Source organism: Melopsittacus undulatus, chromosome 1 (genome assembly GCF_012275295.1).
Source record: "Melopsittacus undulatus isolate bMelUnd1 chromosome 1, bMelUnd1.mat.Z, whole genome shotgun sequence".
Taxonomy (NCBI): domain Eukaryota; kingdom Metazoa; phylum Chordata; class Aves; order Psittaciformes; family Psittaculidae; genus Melopsittacus; species Melopsittacus undulatus.
In genome coordinates, this window is record NC_047527.1 from 82,909,384 (window position 1) to 82,933,525 (window position 24,142).

General features: G+C 39.2%; 1 protein-coding gene across 1 annotated transcript in view; it reads left to right on the top strand.

The window, feature by feature from the left end:
- Nucleotides 1-24,142, top strand: part of LOC101874935 (cadherin-6) — a 99,194-nt gene that overhangs the window by 33,279 nt on the left and 41,773 nt on the right. The window contains exon 2 of the mRNA XM_005149945.3: nt 20,482-20,837. Coding sequence (XP_005150002.1) covers nt 20,607-20,837 — 231 coding nt within the window. The 5' untranslated portion in view covers nt 20,482-20,606. The remainder of the gene's footprint in view (nt 1-20,481; nt 20,838-24,142) is intronic.

The window sequence follows — 24,142 nt, forward strand, 5'->3', positions numbered from 1 at the left end:
TTCCATTTGTTCTCAGCATGGTTGGCCTGAAGCCAAAATGTTGTTGTTTTTTTTTAAAGGCAGCACTCCACTAAGGGTTTTGAATTCCTTTCATGTTGGTTCTTCTTTTACAGCATTTTGAAATTTATTGTTCATAGCAAATACACAAATGGAAAAAAAAGAAACTATAACATATATCTCCCCTGCAGGTAAATTCCCGGTCTCATTTTCATTTACCAGGGTTCTGCAACAGGAGGAACTCTAAAAGGTAGTTGCTAGGAGAAATAAAGCAGGCCTGTAGGTATGGCAGAACAGTTAAAATCCTGCTTTCACACCTGAAAAGCCAAATTACAACCAGTTCCTTCCAACACTTCTCCCAGAGAAGAATAAGCAAGAGGGTTTCTTAAAAATGAGGATGCCACTGGTTAAAGGAGAGGTATAGCCAGGTATAGACATGTGGAGAGAGTCTGGGTTGTCTATGCACTGAAACTAGGGCCCAGATTTTATCAGTCAGCTTTGAATACACAAATAAACAAATAGCATTTTGGAGCCAAAAGATGAAGTAAATCAATCTCTGCAAGAAACTATTTTTGTCAGTAAAAGGGAACACAGCAATTTTTCTCCTTTAGCTTTTCATTCCCTGGCAGAGAGCAGCATGCATTTGCTCCTCCTGGGGATGCAGCTAACAGATAGAATTTGCTACAACTATTCTGCTCCTCCTGGTCCCAACAGGTATTTTACACACACCCTTTCCATTCCCCTCTCCACAGCAAGCTGCCACAACCTCTTCCATCTGCTGTTCTCAATCTCAGCATGTTTTAGATCCTGATTTTAAATATCCAGAATTAACCATGTCACATTTGAAAGTCTTGGGCCTGGCCCCAGCGTGTATTAGTTTGCCTTCCCACTCGAGAGATAATTTGTCTTAAACAACTAAAGGCAGTGCAAGTACAGGTTGGCTTTCATTGACAGTTATGGGGTGGCTAGGACACAGGTTATATATCCAAATATTATTTGGCAAGCACCAGACTAGAACCACGCTTTCCTAAATGAAAATGGAGATACTATGACAACCATCCATCTCCAGGAGTTGCAACTTTAATTAAAGTATCAATTATTGTAAGACTTGTAATGAAAAAACCAGTCAGCTATGCTGAACATCTGACTTTTCCCCCCTTCTCATGGAGGCTTCTAAAAGGGGTAACAGCTTTTTCTTCCTAAAACTTTCTTCAGTGTAAAAAATTAGGTGCATGAGCAGCTCAGTTCTCTTGTGAGATATATGTATAGGCCTACAACATCTTTCAGGGATTTCTTCTTAATTTGTATTCATTCACAACCAGCAGAGAGAATGAAATGTGTGGCAGGGAAAAACTCATTCCACGAGTTCTGCAGCACCCTGCAGCTTAGCAAAGGTAATTTGTGTAGTTACAACTCTTCTTTTATTGAACACATCTGCAGCAGTCATTGGATTGGGATATTTTCCTTTATGCCTCCTTGAGAGCTAATACATGTCCTGGGTGGAAGGTTGCATTTGAAAAATTTTCATATAGCCTGTGACCAGCTATGGAAATACAAAAGCCAGACTATTTTGATCCTATCAAACCACAGAAATACTACAACACACACACACAAAGAGAAACAATAGGAAGGACTCACAGGTAAACAGCTATTTATCTGTTATGATCTCACCCTAAAGATTTTCTTATTAAGACTTGATGTGATTTGGTACAAGGGTGAGCTGAGGAATGGGGTGGTTGCAGATCAAGCCTATAAATAACAACAAGTAAGAAAAGCAGTTAAAAAATTATACAGAGCTTCTTTCCTTGTCTAAAATAGAATTTATAGATTTTGCCTTTCCACTATAAGGATGAAAATAGAATAGGATGAAACAGCTTTAAAGTGCAATCAGAAACAATTCAGGAAAAAAACCTAGTGGTGACTAAACCAAGTGCAGCTGCAGGTTAAAGGCAGAAGCCACAAGGCTGATGTTACCCAACCAAAAGTATGAGGAATAGGGTTAGATATTTAGAGTGCTCATGGGACACTATCCCCTCACAGTGGCTGAAAAAGATGCAGTGGTAACATACACTCTGTTAAACCCAAGGAGAAATTCTGTTTGGCCAAGCCAAAGTTCTCTGCTGCTCCTTTCCCCTCCCTCCCAGGTTCTGAAATGTCCAGAAGTAAAACGGTGACCCATTCTACTTCTGATTTTCTTCCTGCATTTTTGCATTATAACATCATTCCTGCCACACCTAGAACTATGAGTATTATATTTACACATAACAAGGGAAAGAAAAAGACAGACATTTAAAAAGTGTAGATTCCACACTGTAGAAATTTGTTGAAGTTTTGCACAATAGACCAACTGACGATTAATCTTTTCTCCCCCAGCTACAAGCTGAGCTTCCATCCCCCCACATCAGAAAAAGCACATGCACCAACTATCTGTCTCTTTTCCATCCCACTCACAAAACAGCTGTAATAAAAAAAAAGGTATAAATAACTTTGTAAAATAACAAGAAATCTCTCCATTTTTTAACAATTCTGCTAATCTTAAATGGAATGGGAATTCTTTTTCCCTCATGTTTCATCTAATGTATACTTCCTAGGACGTCATATTTTGTTATCAATCTACAGCAAGTATTCACTCAGATTACTACAGGGTCCTCCAGCAAATGCAGAAAAGAACTGACATTAAGAAGCCACACATTTTCTGTAGGGAGTCACCTTCTGCAAACCTTGCCTGCTTATATGTATAAAAATGCAGCTCCTGGGGAAAAAGACTGAATTCTTATCCTGGGGGAATGGAGGAGTGAAGCTGTACTATTAATAAATCTGAATGTTAGGCTTAACTCAATATGCAGAGGTTAGGCAGGGATGATAAATTTTACTCCCCCATTTGAGAAGGAATGGCAAGGCAGGCCAGACATTGCCATTTTTCCTTGATGACATCTCATTTTCCTTCATATGCTTATTCAGAACACATGGCTCAAGTGCTTTTTAACTGGGAGCCCACACAGGAATCACAACCTAGCCCTTTCCCCACCATGTCAGTTCAATGGGTATGTGACTCCACTGAAGTGAAATACTCTTTTTCCCTGTTTAGCTTTCAAGAGCAGTGGGGCATGTTGTTTTTTTCTTTTTTTATGATTGAGAAAACCAACTTGTATGTCACACCTTACACTGGAATTGGATATGAATCGGGAGCAATCCATCACTCTCCCAGACTCCCTGTTTACTAAGGAGCTGTTACAGGAGCCTTAAAAGACCCAGATACTGCCAGGAAGGACGCATTTCCCTAGACGTCATAATTTGCACAGGAACTGAACTCCAGCCATTCTGTTCATGTATATTATCAGCACAGGGAACGTGTCAAGGGTGAGACCTCATAGCAGCCTTCCAGTATCTGAAGGGGGCCTACAGGGATGCTGGGGAGGGTCTATTCATTAGGGACTGTAGTGATAGGACAAGGGGTAATGGGTTGAAACTTAAACAGCAGAGGCTTAGACTGGATATAAGGAGGAAATTCTTTACTGTGAGGGTGGTAAGGTACTGGAATGGGTTGCCCAGGGAGGTTGTGAATGCTCCATCCCTGGCAGTGTTCAAGGGCAGGTTGGGTGAAGCCTTGGGTGATATGGTTTAGTGTGAGGTGTCCCTGCTGATGGCAGGGGGGTTGGAACTAGGTGATCTTGAGGTCCTTTCCAATCCTAACTATTCTATGATTCTATGATCTTGGACTGCAGCTTCTAGATGCAGAGTTCTGGGGAGGAAGAGACTAATCAGCAAAGCACAGGCTGCTGTAATGACTACAGAGCTCCCCAGGACTGCTTAGGTTCTGTCAAGGAACACTTCAGGCCCCAGAGCATGCCAGAAAGCAAAGCTGCATAAAGTCACCCTCGCCATATTTCTCTTGCACCTCCAAATTACAGGCTGCACCTCTGAATTTCAGTCAGCCTTCAGTAATGAATTGATGCTGGCTGTTTTGGCATGGGGCTTGTCCTTACAGTGCAAAACTGCCAAGAACAACGGCTGCTTCAAAAGCAAAAGTTATGCTGAGACTAAGAGGGCAGCTACAGACCTTGTGACCTCATGCAGTCCCCTACCTCTAATGCTGCTCCAAGCAGACACTACAGCTGAGGGACACCCACAAATATTCCTTTCCAGGCTGGAGAAAAAGACTGCCCCTTGTGATACCATTTGATACGTCAAAGTGCCACTGGCATGAACTTAATATAAATTAAATGAAAATGTACATCTGGGGGGTGTGTCCTGAGTCTTCCTCATCTGGCTGTGTCCCAGGCTCACAGCAGGATAACCAGCTGTGTCTCCGTTCTGAAGCACTGCCAAGCTAGGAGTCTCCCTGCTGCCATTCCTCTTTCTCCTTGCTGCTACTTCTCATTATTTTCCCTTTTTCACACATCTGATGTATAAAAATTGCCCATCAGACAAAGAATGTCACAGTCAAAATCTCATTATTGGCACAGGGAAACACACCTCTGCAGACCCAACAGTTGGAGTTTATTGTTAGTCTAATTAACATTTCAACAGTAAAATCAAAATGGATCAAAGTGTTAATCTAAGTCCAGTTACAATGACACTAACATTTATAGTCCATATTATCTAATCATTGCTAACTCCCATTAACAGTACAATCCAGTTTGTTAGTCACCAACTTCCTGGTAGCTACCTCTTTTTGTCATGTCAGGCCTACCTTTCTTATGAGTAGCAAAAGCAAATAATTAGCACCTTCAGTTCATCACTGGAAGAAATTTGCTGCTGAAGGTCAGTTACTCTTCCATCCTGGGTCCGCCTGGGATTTTCACAGAGTTTCTTGCCAGTGTATATTTTGTTGGTGCCCAACGTTAGTTACAGAATGATCATTTAGGAGCTGTTGAAACAACTTACATGGTATAATTTCCTGAAATGCAATTTCACAGACTGAAGCCAACACAAAAAATAAGTTGGGTATTAGTCACCTGTTGGGCAATTCAGCCAAAATAAGAAGCATAATCTCGCGACCAGACAAATACTGAAGTTGCCTGAGCTAAGGTAAAACAAAATCTGCAATTTTTCAGTAGCAGTGGCAGCATCTTATTTCCTAAGGTGCAGGCTGCAAAAGCTGTGTTCATACTGGTACTGCTGATGCATGCACACTCTTGTACATACCAATTACGTCAATGCTTTTGTCAGTATAATTCTGCTTACCTGACTTTTCTCCAGTTAAAGCCAAATGAACTGCAGTCAAAGTATTATATGGTATTCTTCCAAACACCCAAGGTTTCATTTTAAGCTGAAGTTGCTCAGCTCCATTCACATCTGATAGTCATAGAATCATAGAATAGTTAGGGTTGGAAAGGACCTCAAGATCATCTAGTTCCAACCCCTCTGCCATCAGCAGGGACACCTCACATTAAACCATATCACCCAAGGCTTCATCCAACCTGGTCTTGAGCACTGCCAGGGATGGAGCATCCACAACTTCCCTGGGCAAGCCATTCCAGTACCTCACCACCCTAACAGTAAAGAATTTCTTCCTTATATCCAGTCTAAAACCCTGCTGTTTAAGTTTCAACCCGTTACCCCTTGTCCTATCACTACAGTCCCTAATGAATAGTCCCTCCCCAGCATCCCTCTAGGCCCCCTTCAGATACTGGAAGGCTGCTATGAGGTCTCCACACAGCCTTCTCCAGGCTAAACAGCCCCAACTTTCTCAGCCTGTCTTCATATGGGAGGTGCTGATCATCCTCGTGGCCCTCCTCTGGACTTGTTCCAACAATTCCATGTCCTTTTTATGTTGAGGACACCAGAACTGCACACAATACTCCAAGTGAGGTCTCACAAGAGCAGAGTAGAGGGGCAGGATCACCTCCTTTGACCTGCTGGTCACGCTTCATTTCATGCAACCCAGAGTACAGTTGGCTTTCTGGGCTGTAAGCGCACACTGAAGCTGGTTTATGTTCATTTCCTCATTGACCAAGACCCCCAAGTCCTTCTCCGCAGGGCTGCACTGAATTTCCTTTTTGCCCAACCTGTAGCTGTGCCTGGGATTGCTCCAACCCAGGTGTAGGACCTTGCACTTCTTATGGTTAAACTTCATGAGGTTGGCATCAGCCCACCTCACAAGTGTGTCAAGGTCCCTCTGGATGGCATTCCTTCCCTCTAGCGTATCAACAAAACCACACAGCTTGGTGTCATCGGCAAACTTGCTGAGGGTGCACTCAATTCCATTGTCCATGTCAGCGACAAAGATATTAAACAAGACTGGTTCCAACACTGATCCCTGAGGGACACCACTCGTTACTGGTCTCCAGCCGAGTCACACGTTGAGTTCGAGGAACAGTGGCTTATGATTGTAACCCTCTATCCTATTTTGGATACTAAAGTCAAGGACGCTTTTCAGCCATTCAGCGCGGTAATCAAAGTTCAGTTCCTACCAGCAACAATAGCATTATTATAGCCATTACTAGTACAGGTAGTAGTGTACAGTACACAGGTGCAGGCATAAATATATATATATATCTATATATACACACATGCAAACTCAACACTTGCAATATGGTGCTAAGTGACAATGTATCACACTTCTGACAAACTTCAGGCATTTAAAAACAGAAAGAAATGAAAATCTAAAATCATAAATCTTAAATCGCCCATTTAATGAAATACCATGTTTTTTCATAGACAGTCTGAATCTTGGATAATCCCTAATGCTTTATAAGGGCCCATACTGGAAAATAAATTATCTTACAACCTGCAGTGTAAAATAACCTTCAGTAAATCAAATTAAAGGTGTATTGGTTAGAGATTATAGGGAAGGAGCAGAGGCAGATAACTCCAGAGCAGACTTCCTCTCATGTTACCTATATATCCCTAACATCTGCATTGTTGCTAAGTTGCAAGGGCTTTAAATAGGAGAATTTAATTTCTGGTTTAAAAAAGATTAATTATGGATTGGTTATGTAACTGCAGAAACAACATTTTATTACAAGACAATCTATTAAACAGGTAATGTATAGATGGAGCTAATAATCTGCTGGTATAATTTTGATTTTGTTTTGAAATTTATATTCATCCATCAGGTGAGAAATATCATAAAACTGTAAATGTCTTAAAGCTTATTAAACAAAGCATCACTAAAAACAAAGTTGTTAAGACTGGAGTTGGAATACACGAAAATTTACAGAGTAATGAGAAAAATATACATGTGAGTTTATCCATGTTCAGTTTATACTGATTCCTCAGATTTTTCAGTGTCCATATTATTCTCTTGTTTTGAATTAGTACTAAAATATCATGGAATAAGAGGCTTAAATACCATTGACCTGATTGTAGTAACAGTTGGGTTTCTAAATGCCTTTGAAGTTCTGGTCTTTACATTCACTCTGTTTCTATCTTCAGGAATGCTAGCTTTGCAAGTCTCACAAAATTGCTCTGACAATAAATACAATAAAGGTTATTAAGTGATCAAAATCCTTGATAATTGAGACAACTTGAGTACCTTAATTTCTGGTGAATAAAGGGTGAATAAACCCTTCAGGGCAATCTGACAATTTTCAGCTTACATTGGTTTGCCCAGAATTAAAGGTGAGAAGAAAACAGGAAAGCAGAAAGGGGGACTTCAGGATCAGTGCTAAGTGACCTTGACAGGAAGAAGGTTTTTATTCTTCCAGAAGGAAGCAGCCTAAGCTGACAACACTCACAATGCACTAGAAGTGCATGTAATATTTAATGCTGTGTTGGAACACGTTATGAGTGCAACTAAGTATAATTTTTAGGAATGCCTGAGATTTAATTAAATGCATACTTTCTTGCAAAAGCATGGATTTCTCTAGATACAGTCAGTAAACATCTGGTCATTTTATGTGGTATTTAAGTTCCACTGTCTTCAGCTGTAGCCATTAAAATCAGGCCAACCGAAATTTTGTCAGTAAAAATAGTGACAACTGAAAGAAGCAATAGTAGAACTAAGAAACATAAAAAAAATAAAAGGAGTGATATGCTGGCTGTTACAATATAAAATTCTCAGTTTCAACAAAACTGAGGCCGGCCGTTTCTGTTTACCACTTTTTGTAAGAGCATCAGAGAAGTTCAGTTTGGCTCAAGAAAATACTTAAACATATAGAGCAGTCTTTCCACTAATGAAAGAATAGCACATTTACCCCTCTCTCATATAAGGAGTAGTGTCAGGGATTGTATGAACACCTCACTTGGTCAAGTTTCATTTCGTACTGGAAATATATTTCTTGAGCATTAACTGCTCAGGGGAATGCCTTTTAGATGAAAAGGATTTTCTGAAATATGAAATCTCTTGTCCAGATTAGTATCTCTTTGTTTTTTTAAACAGAGACAGCTGCTTAGAGGCATGAAAGCACAAATTATGCAAAAATAGTTTCTTTTAATTCTGCTCCTCCCAATGTACTTATCCAGCATTTTTGATCTTGGCTATCAATCCTGGCAACTCCATGGGATTAATTCAGAATCAAAACCAAAACTGTACTGAGCAAAGAAGGCCAATTTTGCCATCTTCAGTGGCTTGCACAGAGCAATGTTCAGCTGAATCCCCAACCAAGAACAACCACATGCATTACACTTTTTATATTTTTAGGGTTAGCTCCTTCAGTTGTCTAAAACATAATTGCAAGGCTGTCCTGGAAGATTTTAATCCTCAATTTGCTGCATATGATGGTCACATAGTTATTTAGTATCAACAGTATAGCTAAGATTTGTACTTAAGAGAAGATTTGACTGCCCCTCCTTTCCATGAAAAACAATACCAGAGTCTGTCAAACAGATTTTAAAAATAAAGCAACATATTTATTGTCTGCATTACACAAGGGGAATATTTCAGTAATTCCATTAGAGACCTCACTTCCAAAAATATAGACTATGTTTAATCCCCAAAATGTTCCACATACAATAGCAAAAATTTAACAATACTATGAACACCAATTGTTTTAAGTCAAGTTGGAATCTTTCCCAGGTTTTTTTTCACTCCTAAAAAGAAATCTTTTCAGGGATGTGACTGCATAACATTGAAAGGAACTTTCTTATTGGTTTCAATGCCTGGAGGAGCATGCTATAATACAAGCAAAGGGATTAGTCATCTGTATAGTATTTATTGTTCACAGTGTATGTATGCAGAGCTGTGTGAACTAAGAGATGGAAAAAAATAGTTTAATTCAAATTTCCTCAATATTCCTAATTAAACAACTCATTAAATTTTTTCAAAGAACTAGTGACATAAGTGGCATTATTAAATACTTCAGAATCTATTCAGTCACAAGTAACATTATTCTTTTATACATTTTCATATTCTAAGAAACATAAAATTACTAGCAAAAACATATTAAAAGGCCCTTGTCAAAGAAAAAAGCCACCTCTCAGATTAGTGATTTGAAAAGCAAGTATGTACGTTTCCTATTCAAGAAACTTCAAGAGTTTCAGAAACATCACTCACTGTTCACAAAACCTCAGTTAAGTAATGAGTCATCATGGCTGGAAATATACACTGCAGTGGTAAAGTTTATTGCCTCAGTCACAAGCAGAGTGTAAATTCTTCTGGCCTGAAGTTGTAGAATGAATGAATATTATCCTGCCTGGACAAGAATTTTTTACTAGTCAGACTACTAGAACATCCCTGCCATCATGGCTTGGTATTTATTCACCCTGAATGAACCTCAGGCAAGCTTTACTCCCATTTTAAGTCACTATCCACTCCTAGTAACTGATGTCACTTGGAAATGGTCAGTTCCTCTCACTCCTACAGCTTTTTTTAATGCTAGCATGAGGATAGCCCAGCAGGAGTTGCCAAAGGTGAGTTCTCCTGCCATCTGTCTTCCAGACCTGCCATCCAGTCTAGCCCTGCTTGATAAGATCTCCTAGATCCTTAATGGCTTGCCAAGTAGGCTAAGATGTCTCATAAAGGAGGCCAACAGATCTGTATTAGCCTTCCTGTCTTTTGCTACAGCTTCTTAAGTTTTGCAGTTAGCAGGAGTAATATTCAGAAGCTTTTGAAGAAGTTGTAGCCACTTAGTACAGCCAGTTACTATCAAGATCAAAGAAATAATAGACTCTCTAATCAAAAAAGAGACATGACCCACTAATCTACGGTTCTTTTAATAGCACATTCGTAATGAAATTAGTCTTAATGGATATATCTCTATTTTCCATTTGATTGCTCCTGTTGGAATGTATTTGCACAAATGGAATTTGGTCGCCTACAACGAGCCGAGCATTGCAGCATTTCTTATTTGGTAGCACTCTGCATCCATTTCACAGTGGTAAATGACCATGAAAGTCTATGAGCAATAGGAAAACCCTTGGTAATCAAATACAGATCCAAAGTTTAGCTATTTCTATCCTCCCCAGGTCCAGTACCTTATGTCCCACCTAGTTATGGGTTTTGCCTAACCTCAGAGTAGGAAATTAACATATGCTTCTGTCAAGAAGTAAAGAAAAATATAGTGAGCATTGAGCCTCTAGCAGAGAGAAAGAAGCAAACAGCAGCTGGTAAATGGAAAACTGCTTAAGACAAGCAATGGCTTTGCTCTACCACAGATGAAATGGGGGATCCTGGAAATGGGGTTGCAAGGAGAGTGTCTGCAGGGGGGAACTGCAAAAAGCAAGCAAAAGAGATTAGGGTCACTAAAATACCCCAACCAAACAAACAAGCAGCCAGACACTAGCAGTAGCAGGTAGGATTGTGGTTATTGAAGTTAAAACCAGTTGTAAATAAAAAGAAAAAGAAAAAAAAGGACAATCTCTTTTGTTCATATGAAAAGTGCATAGGCTCTAACAAGCCTAAATTAGAATCAGGTCAACTCTGCTTCCCTGTTTGCTTCCAGTTATACCACTTTCTATAACAGTTCTGTTATCTCAGTCTCTGGGTTTCTTCTGTAGGGAATAAATCAGGGGTTTAGAAATTAATACCCTGTTTAACAACAATGTGCACTGCCTAAAACATTCCTGTCAAAGAATTTTCTTTTACTTGTATCTTCTTACTGAGCTGCCTAATTACTACTGTCAAAAATAGTCTTTTATAGGAAGATACACCACTGCCTGTTGAAAAAGAAACCTTGTCTCCTCCTTTCTTTTATTCCTGGCTATGCATGTGGCAGTATAGCCTCTGCCTTCATTATCACACTTGAGGGAGAGCTGCAATACCACTGAAGCAGCTTCATGCCTAGATTATTCTTTTGTGTTTGGAGAGTGTTGCTGACACCTTGGCTGTGAATAATTGTTGATCAGCATAGAAAGGGTTTGTTGTGTATGGTTCTGTCTCACTTATGGAAGCTTGTGGTTAATTTTCCTCTGATGGCATAGAGTTATGCACCTGAGTGTGCATGGAAAAAAAACACCCAGGATACCCCACCTACACTGAGAGAAACAATTTTCAGGGAGCAGCTCACTTTATTTATTTTTTTTAAATGTATCTAAAGATTTTGGATAGTTCCGTTACTAGATATTTTTGGGTGGTGGAATCTCATACGTTTCTTAGAACAGAGTCTTGTTTAAGATAGCTCTATTTTTGTTTTAAAATAAAAACTCTAAAATGTCACCGATCGCTTCTAAGATCCTGTTTAGGAGACTTTCATGTAACAGAGTCTAAAAAAACAGAACAGAAGAGATATTCAAACCATGCAGTTTTTTTCAGTGGCGAGACAAGATGCTTTAACTTAGGCATTTCAAGTCACCTAAGAGCCTTCCACTTTCTATTAACTACATAGGGAGACTAGGCTCCTTTTCAGACATCATATTTCAATGTGAAAATTAGACTGAATTTCTTTTTGATGACACTTCTGCTTTGAAGAGCCTGCCTAGTTCCCTAGTCTAAAATAAATAAATAAAAAGGGTTAGGAAAACCACAGTTTTATATAAGCAACTACAAGTTTGATGATAGCTTTTGATTCTCCTCCCCATCCTGCCTGGGGTGGGAGGGAAAGAGTGGTTGTGAGTGATCAGCTTCATGGTGGAGTTACCAGCTAGGTTTAAACCATGACAGTATGTCTGAAAACAACAGTAACTTTCACATGATCACAATACTGCAGACTTCCAGCAAGTACTGCAACAATAAGGTTTCATGGCTTCAAGGATAGTTTTGGTACTGCTGAAAACCCTTTGGCTATGATTCCATGCACATTTGCAACTCTTTAACATTAAGGTATTGATCAAGAATAAAAGACCCATGTACCAGATATGCACAGCAGCAGGAGTGCTACTGATTTGTTCTCCTAGTAAATGTAGTCAATGGCTTAACTATTTTAGTCTTCTTTCCATCAAGGAACAATTTAATGTAATTTACAGTTTTAATCTGTATTACCTACTAGTCGCACACCTGTCCCCCATTTTAGATTATAACACAGCATTAGCAGAATGCTTCACACTACAAGGGAACAGTGAAAACTCTTCCTACTGTGGAGGCCTGTCCCCACATCTCCTGCAGAAGGCAGAACAAGCTAGAAGCTTTTCGTGAGACCCACCCTCCTTCCTGTTAATGCCATGCAGAGGTAGCACACAAAGAGGACACGATCGGCTAGAGCTGGGTCAGTCCTTCTTCCTCCATATAGCTGCTTGCAGAGGTGACTAGGCTGAGGCACCTCCATAAAGTTGCTACTCTTGCAACAATTATTGCTCTTGGGAGCAGTAACAATGAGTTCCACATCCAGGGAACTTCAGGTCCTTTTCCAGGTGCTCCAGCTACAATCTCCACACACCCTCCAGCATACACCAGCATCCAGGCAGTATGTGCAGCAAAGTACATGATAAGCACAGATATTTTGCCTTGGACTGGCATACCATCAGAAAATAAGAAGAATAACCTTGTGATTAAATGCTGCTGCATGCTTCAAGAAACCTAAATCCAGGTTCCAGACCCATCAGAGATATTTTTGAACAACCACAGGAAAGTCACTTAATGCAACTGTGCAATGGAAGAAATATTTCCTTTTCTGTGTCATTATTGTATCTTGGGTGGTGAGACAGTTTATACACAGTGGATAGAAGATACACTCCCAGCATGGTTAAATCAAGAGCTTTAGAGTGGGCAACTTGAAACAAGATGATACTAAGGCTCTTTCAAACGCCAGGTAAAAAAATAAAATCATAGCATGGTTTGGGTTGGAAGGGATTGTAAAGACTATCTAGTTCCAACCCCCACACCTCCCCTCCCCCAGCTACAGTCAGGGACACTATCCATTAGCCCAGGTTGCTCAAAGCCCTGTACAACCTTTGAACACTTCCAGGGATGGCCTTTTCCACAGCTTCCCTGGGCAACCTGTTCCAGTGGATGCCCACCCTCACAGTAAGGAGTTTCTTCCTAATAATCTAAATCTACTCTCTAGCAGTTTCAAGCCATTACTCTTTGTCCTATACCTTCATGCCCTTGTAAAAAGTCTTGTAAGAATCAAAATATTTGAGAGCAAACATCATCATCAATTCACTCCTCAGCTACTGAACAGTCATCTTTTGCCACTGCCATTCATGACCTAAAGAAGAAGATACACTTCTCACTTTCTGTCTTTTGTCAGCGTGTGCTCTTGCGAAGGCTGGTGTTTGTGTGCATCCAGGTCTATTAGAGTTAAAGCAGTCGCATTGTTCAAAAGCACCATGTTGCTAGATCCCAATGCAGGATGGAGGTAGTAGTTATCTTAACATTTCTGCTGCATTTAGGTATTTTTATACTTCTGGATCTTTTTTTTCCTGCTGAGAGAACTGAATAAAAAAGAATGACTTTGAAAGACACTATAATCAACCACTGCTGGCTGCAATTACATTGTGTACTTGATGTCTTCATAAAGTACCTTTAGTTTAAACCCACAAGTCTTTCAGCTTGAAATCTCTCTTGGCTCTGTTCTCTTTTGTTATTTCAGAGGTGTATTTACAGGAATGATCACTAGAGTATATGGGTTTATATAACAAAGATATCAAAAAAGTGAACATCAGAAGCTTAAATTCCATCAGCTACCTTTACAGTGAAAAAGTGACCTTTTTTTTCAGTTTATGACATATTTACAAAGGAACGCCTCATGAACAATGAAGGAAAAAGATAATTTTTATTTCAGATCTGTAAAAGCCAATTCAGTCTTGAGAAAATTATTAGATAGAGACTTTCAGATCTGACTGGTCATAAGAGAGACAGAATTGCAAAGTAAGCTCAAACTCAACAACTGCTTTTTAAGTCCAAGTCAATTATGGACAAGTCTGCAGTGTTACAGCTTCTGAGCACATGAATCTTAGCTATTACTGAAGATCTAGCAAGGAATTCTTTGCTATATATGAAAATGCATCAATATGATATATTAAAATATATTAATATGACACTGAAAATAAATGAATATGATAAATTTGGAAGCCTCTGTCTTTTTGGAATACTTTCTTTTCTTTGTGCAACTATTGCTACTTTAACCTTACCTCTCCCTCCCCAGTGATAAAGTAATTTTTTCTGCAGTTTTTCCTAACAGCTTTAATCATTTCCTCACAGTCTTGCCTGCGGGGTAGCAGAGCCACATGCTTTACATTTGCAAGGACAGCTCCAAGGACAGCCTAGGGTTCTTGACTCCTTTGAGTCATTAAAGTTCTCTTAGGGACTTGGACATTGTTTCTTTAGCAGAGCTTTGCAACGAGGTAAAATTCAAGTAAATGATCACCATTTTGTTACCTGACATGCCTCATTCCATACCACAGGCTGTCACACATTATACAGCAATTTGACCATTATCCTCCTTACCCATTAATGCTTTCCCCACCTTTCATTCCTCAGGCTTTGACAATGAAGTGTTGTCTTACTCTCTCTCAGGCTTTATAAGTTAAACACCAGCACCTGATATTTGAGTCAGGGGAAGGTCTTTCCTGCAGGACTATGTGAATATAGAGACTCCATAGTCTCACCAGGGGACTACCAGTTGACTCTCCTGCACAGGGTAACTGTGAAATTGAAGACTGCAGTCCAGTTATTGTGGCTGACAATCTGATGTGTAAAATTGTTTGGGATTTAAGCACGGTCAGTTTGCCTGGCTAGGTCAGCATCTAGAAGATATGAGATCAGAATATTCTTAGTGCATCCTCCCATCTTCTACAAAAACAGATATAAATTAAAGCTTACAGATCAGAACCCTCCTTTTCTTCCAAAGGTGGTGCTACACATTTCATATAGTACAGCTGTTGGCAGGGACCAGTCTGTGTCTTTCCTCCACCAACCATAAATCAGACCTGATTTGGGGGCAGTAAAGGCACGTATACTGGCACATTCGTAGTGAACCTGCTGGGATGAAAGAGCAGGATCTATTCCCTGCCTTTATGCATTTTTCCCCAAGAACCTAAGCAATAGTCATGAGGATGAATAGAGTTTATTGTGTCATAAGAATAAATAAAAACAAAATCCAACAAACCTTCCCCCATAAAAAAACAAACCACCTGAAAACCTAAAATATTCACCATGCTCAGCTTCCTAAATTACTATGCCACATCATCCATTAACTTTCACCTCCTCATTCAGTCTCTGTGTGAGAATAACAGTACATTATCAATTCTTGAAAATACAATTAATATTCATACCAGTGTACTAATGGACCTTAATACTAACATGTGAAGATTTGTACCCAACCCTCACACAATGAAACTGTACTTAGGTGACTAGGGAATAAAAGATTTATTTTACTGACACTTCTGTCTGAATAAAGATTATGTACATCAGAAACTTTAGATACGCTGATGGTTGTTGGCATATTTATAAGCTATTTAAAATCTTATAACTAGGACTCAGTATTGTCCAAGATGTATAAATACATACAGAAATATAATTGAATGCATGGGTTCTGAAAAACAAATTATCCTCAAGTGCAGAGTGTAGGACACTTTATAAATCATATTCCTTTGAGAGTCTATTGAGGGGGGAGTATTATTGTAGAATCAGAATGGTTTGGGTTTGAAGTGACCTTAAAGATCATTCAGTTCCAAACCCCCCGCAACTTGAAGGGGCATCTTCCACTAGACCAGGTTGTTCAAAGCCCCATCCAGCCTGGCCTTGCTCCATCCCCTGCCAGGGATGGAGCATCCACACCTCTGGGCAACCTGTGCTAGTGCCTCGCCACACACACAGTAAAGAATTTTTTCTTAATATGTAATCTAAATCTACCCTATTTCACTTTCAAGCCAACCCCTTGTCCTATCTCTACATGCCCTTGTAAAAGGTCCTTCTCTGGATTTCTTGTAGGCCTCTTTTAAGTGCAGGAAGACTGTTACAAGGTCTCCCTTGAGCCTTCTTTTCTCCAGGCAGAGGAGAAAGGAATGAAGAAAAAGCGTTTCCATCTCCTTGCTGATGCCTGTCATGGTAAAGCTCTTTGTTAGTCTGGTTTATTTAACCACTAGCTGGGAAAAACAGCACAATCCACAGTGTTGAGTAGCAGCAGAGGTGGAACCTCTTTGGACTTCTTGAGGTCAAGAACCTACATCTGGTTCTCTCTGCCAGAAAGGCATCTCCAGGGCAGAGCTCCCGGATTCATATGAGTGACTCCAATAGATGTGTTTTGTCTTTGATTTATAGTCGAAATAATTTAAATAAGGGAGCAAATTTACACTGAATTCTCACATTGGTGGCACTAAGACATTTCCTACATTAACAAGATGGGAGGGGAGAGGGTGAATAGAAAGTTTGACTATGAATCACCTAAGGGAAATAATTTTGAAGCAAGTTGATATTTATAGTGATTAAGCAATTGTCTAAGGTTTTGATCCTTCAAAGAGGCATGAACATAAACTTTAAATCTGCGACTTGTCATACCAAAGACAGTTCTGTGACTGCAAGTGACATTACTTTTATGTTAACAATCATCATACCTAAAGTTAGACTGGGATTTTTTTTTAAGCTTGGTTATGCAGATTCTTTCTTCTCCTGTAAAAAGCCCAGATTTGCTATATATTTGAGCTGATAGAGCTAAGCCACTTGTCTGAGGCTGTTCTACAGTAAAATTGTTTTTCACTCTTGACAGCTGATTAACACAGCAAGTTCCCCAACCAGCTGATGGTTGAGAAATGCCATGTTTAAAGAGCCCCTTTTGTCTTATTGGCTGTCTTTCTGCACTGTGAAGAAAACAAAGAAATATTAGCCCCATCCCAAGGTCGCATTAGTTATATTTGCACATCTATCTTTAAAGAAAATAATATATCCCTGGTGAATGACTTGCTTTCAAAATAAAGGAGATTGCACGAGAAAAACTATTACACTGCAGAAACTTCCCTGCAGCATGAGACATCAGGCCTGGGCCACAAAATGACATCTGGGAGCCACAGGAGTTCACTCTTCACTAAAAGCTTATCTCAGAGTATAGTGCCCCTGCCCTTTTTATTCACTTACCTGAATTTATCACTGTGACCCACAAAACAGTTATAAGTACCTATAGGGCAATGACACACTAGACTTCAGTTGGTACTTGCCCAATTGCACCCTTAATCCAAGGTCTGCAAAGGTGTGTTTCATCTCTTGCCACTCACAGGGAAGCTGCTGGGCCTTAGCTGCTCTGCTGCTTCATGAAGACTACCGAGAGAAGAGGGATATTATGGGATCATGCCCTTATTTCAGCATTTTGGACACATCTCTGCAGAAAAGAGTAAAAGGCTATATTTCACAGCTATGATATCATTCTTGTAAGCTATATTTCAGCATGAGCCACTATAAAACCTCTCCCATGACATCAGAGCTGTGAAATATAGCCAACTTCAAGTGCACAAAATTCCCCCATAGGAATAATTGTTTCCTGGCAATTGGCATTTGAAGGACTGATCCTTTGAAAGGCTGGCACAAATCCTGTCTAGGTAATGCTGCTCCAGGCAGCACTGCTCAGGAAATGTTATGTGCAGGAGCAGAGGTATGGAGCCCTGCTGTGGGGTTTGTCCACAGGGGTAATGAGATGAGCACTGGGGGAGCCTGTCAAGTGATAATTTTCACTCCCTCACTCCTCAGCAGTCCATGCAGACTTCACTAATAGCAAAATAACAGATTTGCTCATATGCTGCACTCCCTATCTCAGGCCCTGCCTCCCCAATAAGGCGAGCCACACGCACACAGCCAGAGCTACCATATCATGTGTCTTTTCACATCTGTTCTCTGAGCACAGATCATGATGAGCATGCTGCTACATGGCAGCTTGCTAGGGGTGCTGTTGTTTGGGCACTAATTAACTCACCTGGGCAGGCACCAATCTCCCCACAAAGCATCCTAGCAAGAACACAGAAGTCATGAGACATAATCTCCTGTTTCATATCAACTCAGGGAAGATGCTCTCCAGATCAGCTCCACTCAGAGCTGGGGTTAGTGTGGTGGATGTTGGAAGAGCCATAAAGGATGAGACCCTACATGGGTCAGAAGGGTACAGGAGAAGAGTAAGAGATACTATGAATAGAGAGAGAGTTTAAGCCACCTCAGCTCTCCCTTTCCTGGTATCTGAACCTGCCCATGTCCCCCTCTAGTGATCTGCATGTTTACTTGCCAGTGCTCCATGAACAGCACTGAAGGCAACTGTTGAACGCATTGTAAAGCTTAGTTATGCTGGCTTTTTCTGTTCCTCTGAGGAGGTCTTGTGGTGAGCAGGGGTTCTGTTCTTGCTGTTATATCTCTGTGTGCTCATGTTTACATGTATGTGTGTATAACCTTATGTGTTCGTGTCTACCTCAAAACACTCAGAGCCTTATGTGGACGTGGCTCCCATGACCTACAGGACACAGTTGTTTTTACCTGCAGAAAGTTCACAGGCATAAATGAGAGCTAACTAGAAACCTTCACTCTTCTCTGGAGGAAACTACATTGCTTCAGAATTAACTGTACCTTTTCTATTCTTCCTCTTAATGCTGAAAAACTGACTCCTTACATTTTTACAGTATTTTACCTTGTGAAACAATAAAATTATTGTTTGAACAGCCCTGTTCCATTACCTACTATTCATCTAAAAGCTAAGAAAATTATTTACTAAAAGGAAGTGTAAGAGACTTGAGCTTATACTATACAATTACTAAGAACAATAATGACTAGAAGAGTGGCTAACCCAAGGCATTGCAAATGCTTTAACTCCATCAGTGTAGCTCAAAGGTTAAATTCTGCCTGATTTACATCTTTAAAAAAAAAAACAAACACACCTCAGGAAAAAATTAGCCTTTGGTATAGATTATGATCCAAGTAGTGATGCATGAAAAAACAAAATAAAACAAATTAAAAAAAATCTATTTTCAATTTGACCATCATTCCACAATCTTTATTAATAAATATTGAGAGCTGCTGCATTGAAGCTTGTAAATGATTTATTGGGCTTTGATCAGAATATTGAAAAAAATAACTTTTTCAAAGAGCATTTGTGTGAAACTAAATAAAAATTAAATGATATATTATTTTAATATATTATATTAATTAAATTATACTTCTCTAAGAGTATGGATCTGTTCAGACTAAAAATTTAACAAAGTATTTATGAAAAATATATGTGGTGAAATGTTTCTGTCAAGTAATTCTGATTTCTTCACATTATAAGATGTTCCAAAGCTCGTTCATTAGGCATTTTGCAGGACTGGTTACCTGAGACAGACAATATAATTTCTTATTCCTGAAAAGAAGCTTTCAAATTTTTAAAAAACGGAACTGTCTGCACTGTACCCTGGTACTATATGTGTAGCTTTTCTTTTTTTTTTTTGGTGAAAAAAAAATCATGCAATCATCAGAGATAGGGGTAATTTTTGTAATTATTTTGTAGGTGCACAGATACTATTAATAGTAGTAGAAAGCGGTAGCTAGTAAGAGCCCACAGGTAAAGATGAACTAGCAGATTTATTTTTTTTTAGAAGTTATTAATGAAGGTATTAACATATATAATTATGCATTTAAAGATCTAAAACTCTGTACAAAATTCAGCGGGGTAACTGAGAAAACCAGAATGTCCACTTCCTATGCAGTATCAAACAGGCTAGTATGTGGGAGATATTAACAAATATGTACATTTATTCAGCTATCTGTTTGCCTGACCCTTCTTAAATGAATTCAAAGGGACAACTCCTTGAATGTGAAGGAAAAATCCTGGAGTTATCTAAGTTCAGGCTCTTCAGCCCATAACAGAACAACAGAATGCCTCCTGGGAAGACAGTGAGCAGTCTTGCTAGCCCTTCTTCCATGTAAGGAGGTAACCTCATTGAGATCACCAATCAGAAACTAATCAGTTATATCCCAAAGTTCAGGAGGCAAAAAGATAAATGCCTGGTTTGCCTTAGTTGATTAATAGAATTAAATAGAGCTAAAGAGAAAAAAACAGCCCAACAAAAAAACAAAACCACAAATGTTGTGACTCCTTCTTCCTACTCAGTATAAATTCACTCAGATTATTTGAAGGAACGCTTGCAACATTTTGAACCAGAAACAGATCTTCAGCAATCATTGTTACTATTCTCCTTCTTTTTGTTTATTTTCAGTAGTGCTGAATATTAAGTACCTTTGGAAATGCTCAAAAAAGTTGTTATTTCTCTTTCCAGAGATCCTTTGAGACTGTGAAGACTATTTAAAGAAGGAAGACGGCATGAGATTGGATTCAGTGCAGTAAAGTAGGTTAATCTGAGGACAAGACAAAACGCCATTATTTAGACCTTCTTGTGCTGCCATGATGAGAACTTACCATTGCTTCTGGCTGCTGTTTTGGGCTGGTCAGCCCCACCAAACTTTCTTAACTCCATTATCCCAAAGGACTAGTGGCTTTCCAGAAAAGGGAAAAGTTTTGGTGTTGTCTGGAAACAGCAGGCAAGACATCCGTCGTTCCAAAAGAAGCTGGATGTGGAATCAATTCTTTTTATTGGAGGAATACACAGGAACAGACTACCAGTATGTTGGCAAGGTAAGATTCTTACATATGTATTCTGTATTTTGTTTTTAGAAACACTGGTTACTACACTTCAGCTTCAAACTGTAATCAGCAATAGGAAGTTCCTCATTTAACCAGTAAATCCCATGGCAAATCATGCCCAATTACATTAAAGATTTTCCTTTTTATTTTCAGCTGGAAATTACAGCTTAATTACAGAGTTGTCTAGGCTAGATTTTTAGCTTTAAATTGTAACAAGCATCTTCCGTCATGCTCATTAATTTTGCTAAAGTCAGAGTATATAAAACAGAAAACTTTTTGTTCAAAATATTTAGGGTTCACAGTACACATATTTTGGTGAGGACTTCTGGCCATCTCCCTTTTTATTTCCCACCTTTCCCACTTTCATTAAGCACACAACAATGCTTGCAGCCATTTTCTGATGAGGTTTTGTGGACTCTCTAACATGACCTTAATATCACAAGCCATGTTATTACAAAGGGTTGAAGCTCACTGTTCTTACACACTAAGAAGCAAAAGGCAGCTGAAGATTTCTAAGCTCAAAGTATGCTAACAGTTAGAAATGGGTCTGTAAAAATAATAATGAAAAAAAAAGGCACAGCATAACTATGAGAATATCCACCTCCCTGAGCAGCAGACCCCCGATGTAGGTAACAACCTTTATGTGAGTTGAAGAGCTAATGCACCTGTGGTAAGTCTATGGAGAATCTACACTGCCCAAGGTGCCACAGTCTATGGGAGTCCCTCTTGCAGAATGTAGAAATTATGCTATTGATGGTGACATTCAAAGCAGAAACAATAAAGCTTAGTTTTCCAAACTAAAATGGGATTGCGTCTGATCTAGTTTGATCTCTCAAGCCTTTTAGCAAAGGCTGTATATCACAGTGGTTTTGACATTTTATCTCCCTCTGCAAGCTTCTGAGCAATCCCATGAGAGACGGTGGCTGCTTTTCTTGTCTGCCAATCAGCTGTCAGTCAAAGCTGGGTGTGATACTCCTTTCCTGCTAAATGGCTGCAAGGCACAATTTAAGTGAGGAGTTATTCATCTGGTGTAATACTCATAGAGCTCCGACCGGAATAATTAGCATTCATAAAAGATACAGTTGACCCCAGTCTACAGGAAAAAGCTAAAGGCGGAAAGTCTTCAGAGGGAAGAAATAGAGAAGGAAGACAAGAGGATAAGGAAGCAGGGGGGAGGGAAGAGTAAGAAGGAAGAACCAGAAAAATAGAGGTGGAAAGAGAAGAAACTTTACAAAGAGGAATCAAGATAGAGGAAGGAAAAGTGATGTCAAATGGGAGTAGAAGATAGGAGTTTGGAGAAAAATGTTACTTAAAGAGAACACATATGAAAACAGAAGATGAGTGAAATTAAAAAAAAAAAACAAAACCAAAAACCAAAACCAACAGGTAAGAAATATTGAATGGGGGTGGGAGAAAGCAGATTGGAAGACAGCAGTCTTCTACATGCTCTCCTCTTTCGCAGTCTACTGAGGAGGCAGGGGATGGGGGTGTTCAGTGTAGTGGTAATCTTCTTCTGCAAAGATAAAGCATGTGGTACTGAGGTAGGTCCTACAGCCTGTCAATTTCGCTGTGAATTTTGACATTAAACCTGCTCAGCCCCAAGTCCCTCATTCTCTCTGCTGAAGAGCTAGACTAGAAGCTACTGCCTTCAGAGGGAGTGATGGGGAAGCAAATATTCCCACAGGATGAATTTACTGAGAGACAGTTAAAAACAGTGTAGTTGAAAGAGAAAACCAAGAAAATTTGAATTGGAGACATTGATAGGAAAAATAATGTGGATTTTTTTTAAAGGTTGTTCTTCTACCTATTGTACTTCAATACACTTCCTATTACAAAGCATAGAAACAACACATTAATGTATAAATGTCATTGATTCTGTTTTCCTGGGGTGTTCACAAGTGGCCTTTCACATGTCTTGCAAATGCCAGAACTGTAATTGAACAATTAGCCAAAAGGCATGGAAGAGCAGCCATTTATTATTAGAGAAAGTTGAGTATTGGTGTGAGTATAAATGATAGAAACAGCTGAATGTCTCCAAATTGAGGTAACCAGGCAATTTAACTGTGCAATTAAACTTGATTGGTGTGGGCAAATGAGGATAATGAACATGTTTCTGAAGCATATTTTTCCTCAGAGGACTAAATGTTCACCTTGAATATGAACTGAAAATGGTAAGAATATTCAGTTACAGTCTTCTTATAAAGAAATGTGAACAGGAAAATATTTTAAAACAATAGCAATATAGGTTTGTAAAGCGGAATTGTGTTTATGTCTTACTGTATAAGCAGTCAGACCTGGATCTTTTAGGCTTTCTTTTGTGCTTACTGGCTAAAGCTTGTGGGAATTAACATCATAATTACATTAAAAAAATCCCATGTATACTAAGAAGAAAAAGCTTTTACTCAGGCTGGTTTTACTTTTGTCTTTTCATTTGTAAACATCTTTAATTCAAACATCAAAATTTGAGATGTAAGAAGTCCGTTGTGAAGGATTTTAATAGCATTATTTCTATAAACTACCTAAATTACAGTTGCAAAATCCTGTAACTATTATACTGAAAACAACACTTTTCTATCATAATAATTTTAGAGAGAAGGGGAAGAAAAGTGGAAGAAAATTCTTTCAGGTTTCAGATAATAAAAAGGTAATCTCTCTGAAAATATTTCTTAAGGCAGCCCTGAAGACAATACTGAAGCACCAGCTGAATCATGGACCAGAGTACTACTGTGCTCCGTACCCCATATACTCTATAACCAATGAAATCAAATGCTTTCCATGTGTTAGGAGATAATTGTCTAGGCACATGTGAAACAAAGTAGCCCTGTGTTTGGTACCCATGTGTACTGTCGGCTATTAAAAAGTGCTCCCCGGTTTGGTATGCTAAACATTTTACTGTCAGTGAAGTATGCTGCTGTATAACACAGAACAAGAATATGCGGCTGCCAGAAAGAAGCTCTTGTCAGTACAAGGTGATTGTATGCTTTGGCTCTGAAACCAGATTCATCATTTTATTATACAGTTCTTGTATTTCTGAATTTCATCCCTCTATATTCATGAAATAAGACCTTTTAGAAAGATAGAAACTCACAACTTGTCTTGGTTAGTCTCAGACATAATAATATGAGGAAGTTGTAGAAAAGTTCTAGACTGGAATTATTCATTGCACTGCTGAATAACTTGTGAACTACAGCTATTCATTGAAGTGTGATTGATGGGCACAGTGACATTTTAACCTGAAGATATCTTTTCTTCTGGTTCAAGAATTATGGCACTTGGTAGGGACTTAGTCCCAAAAT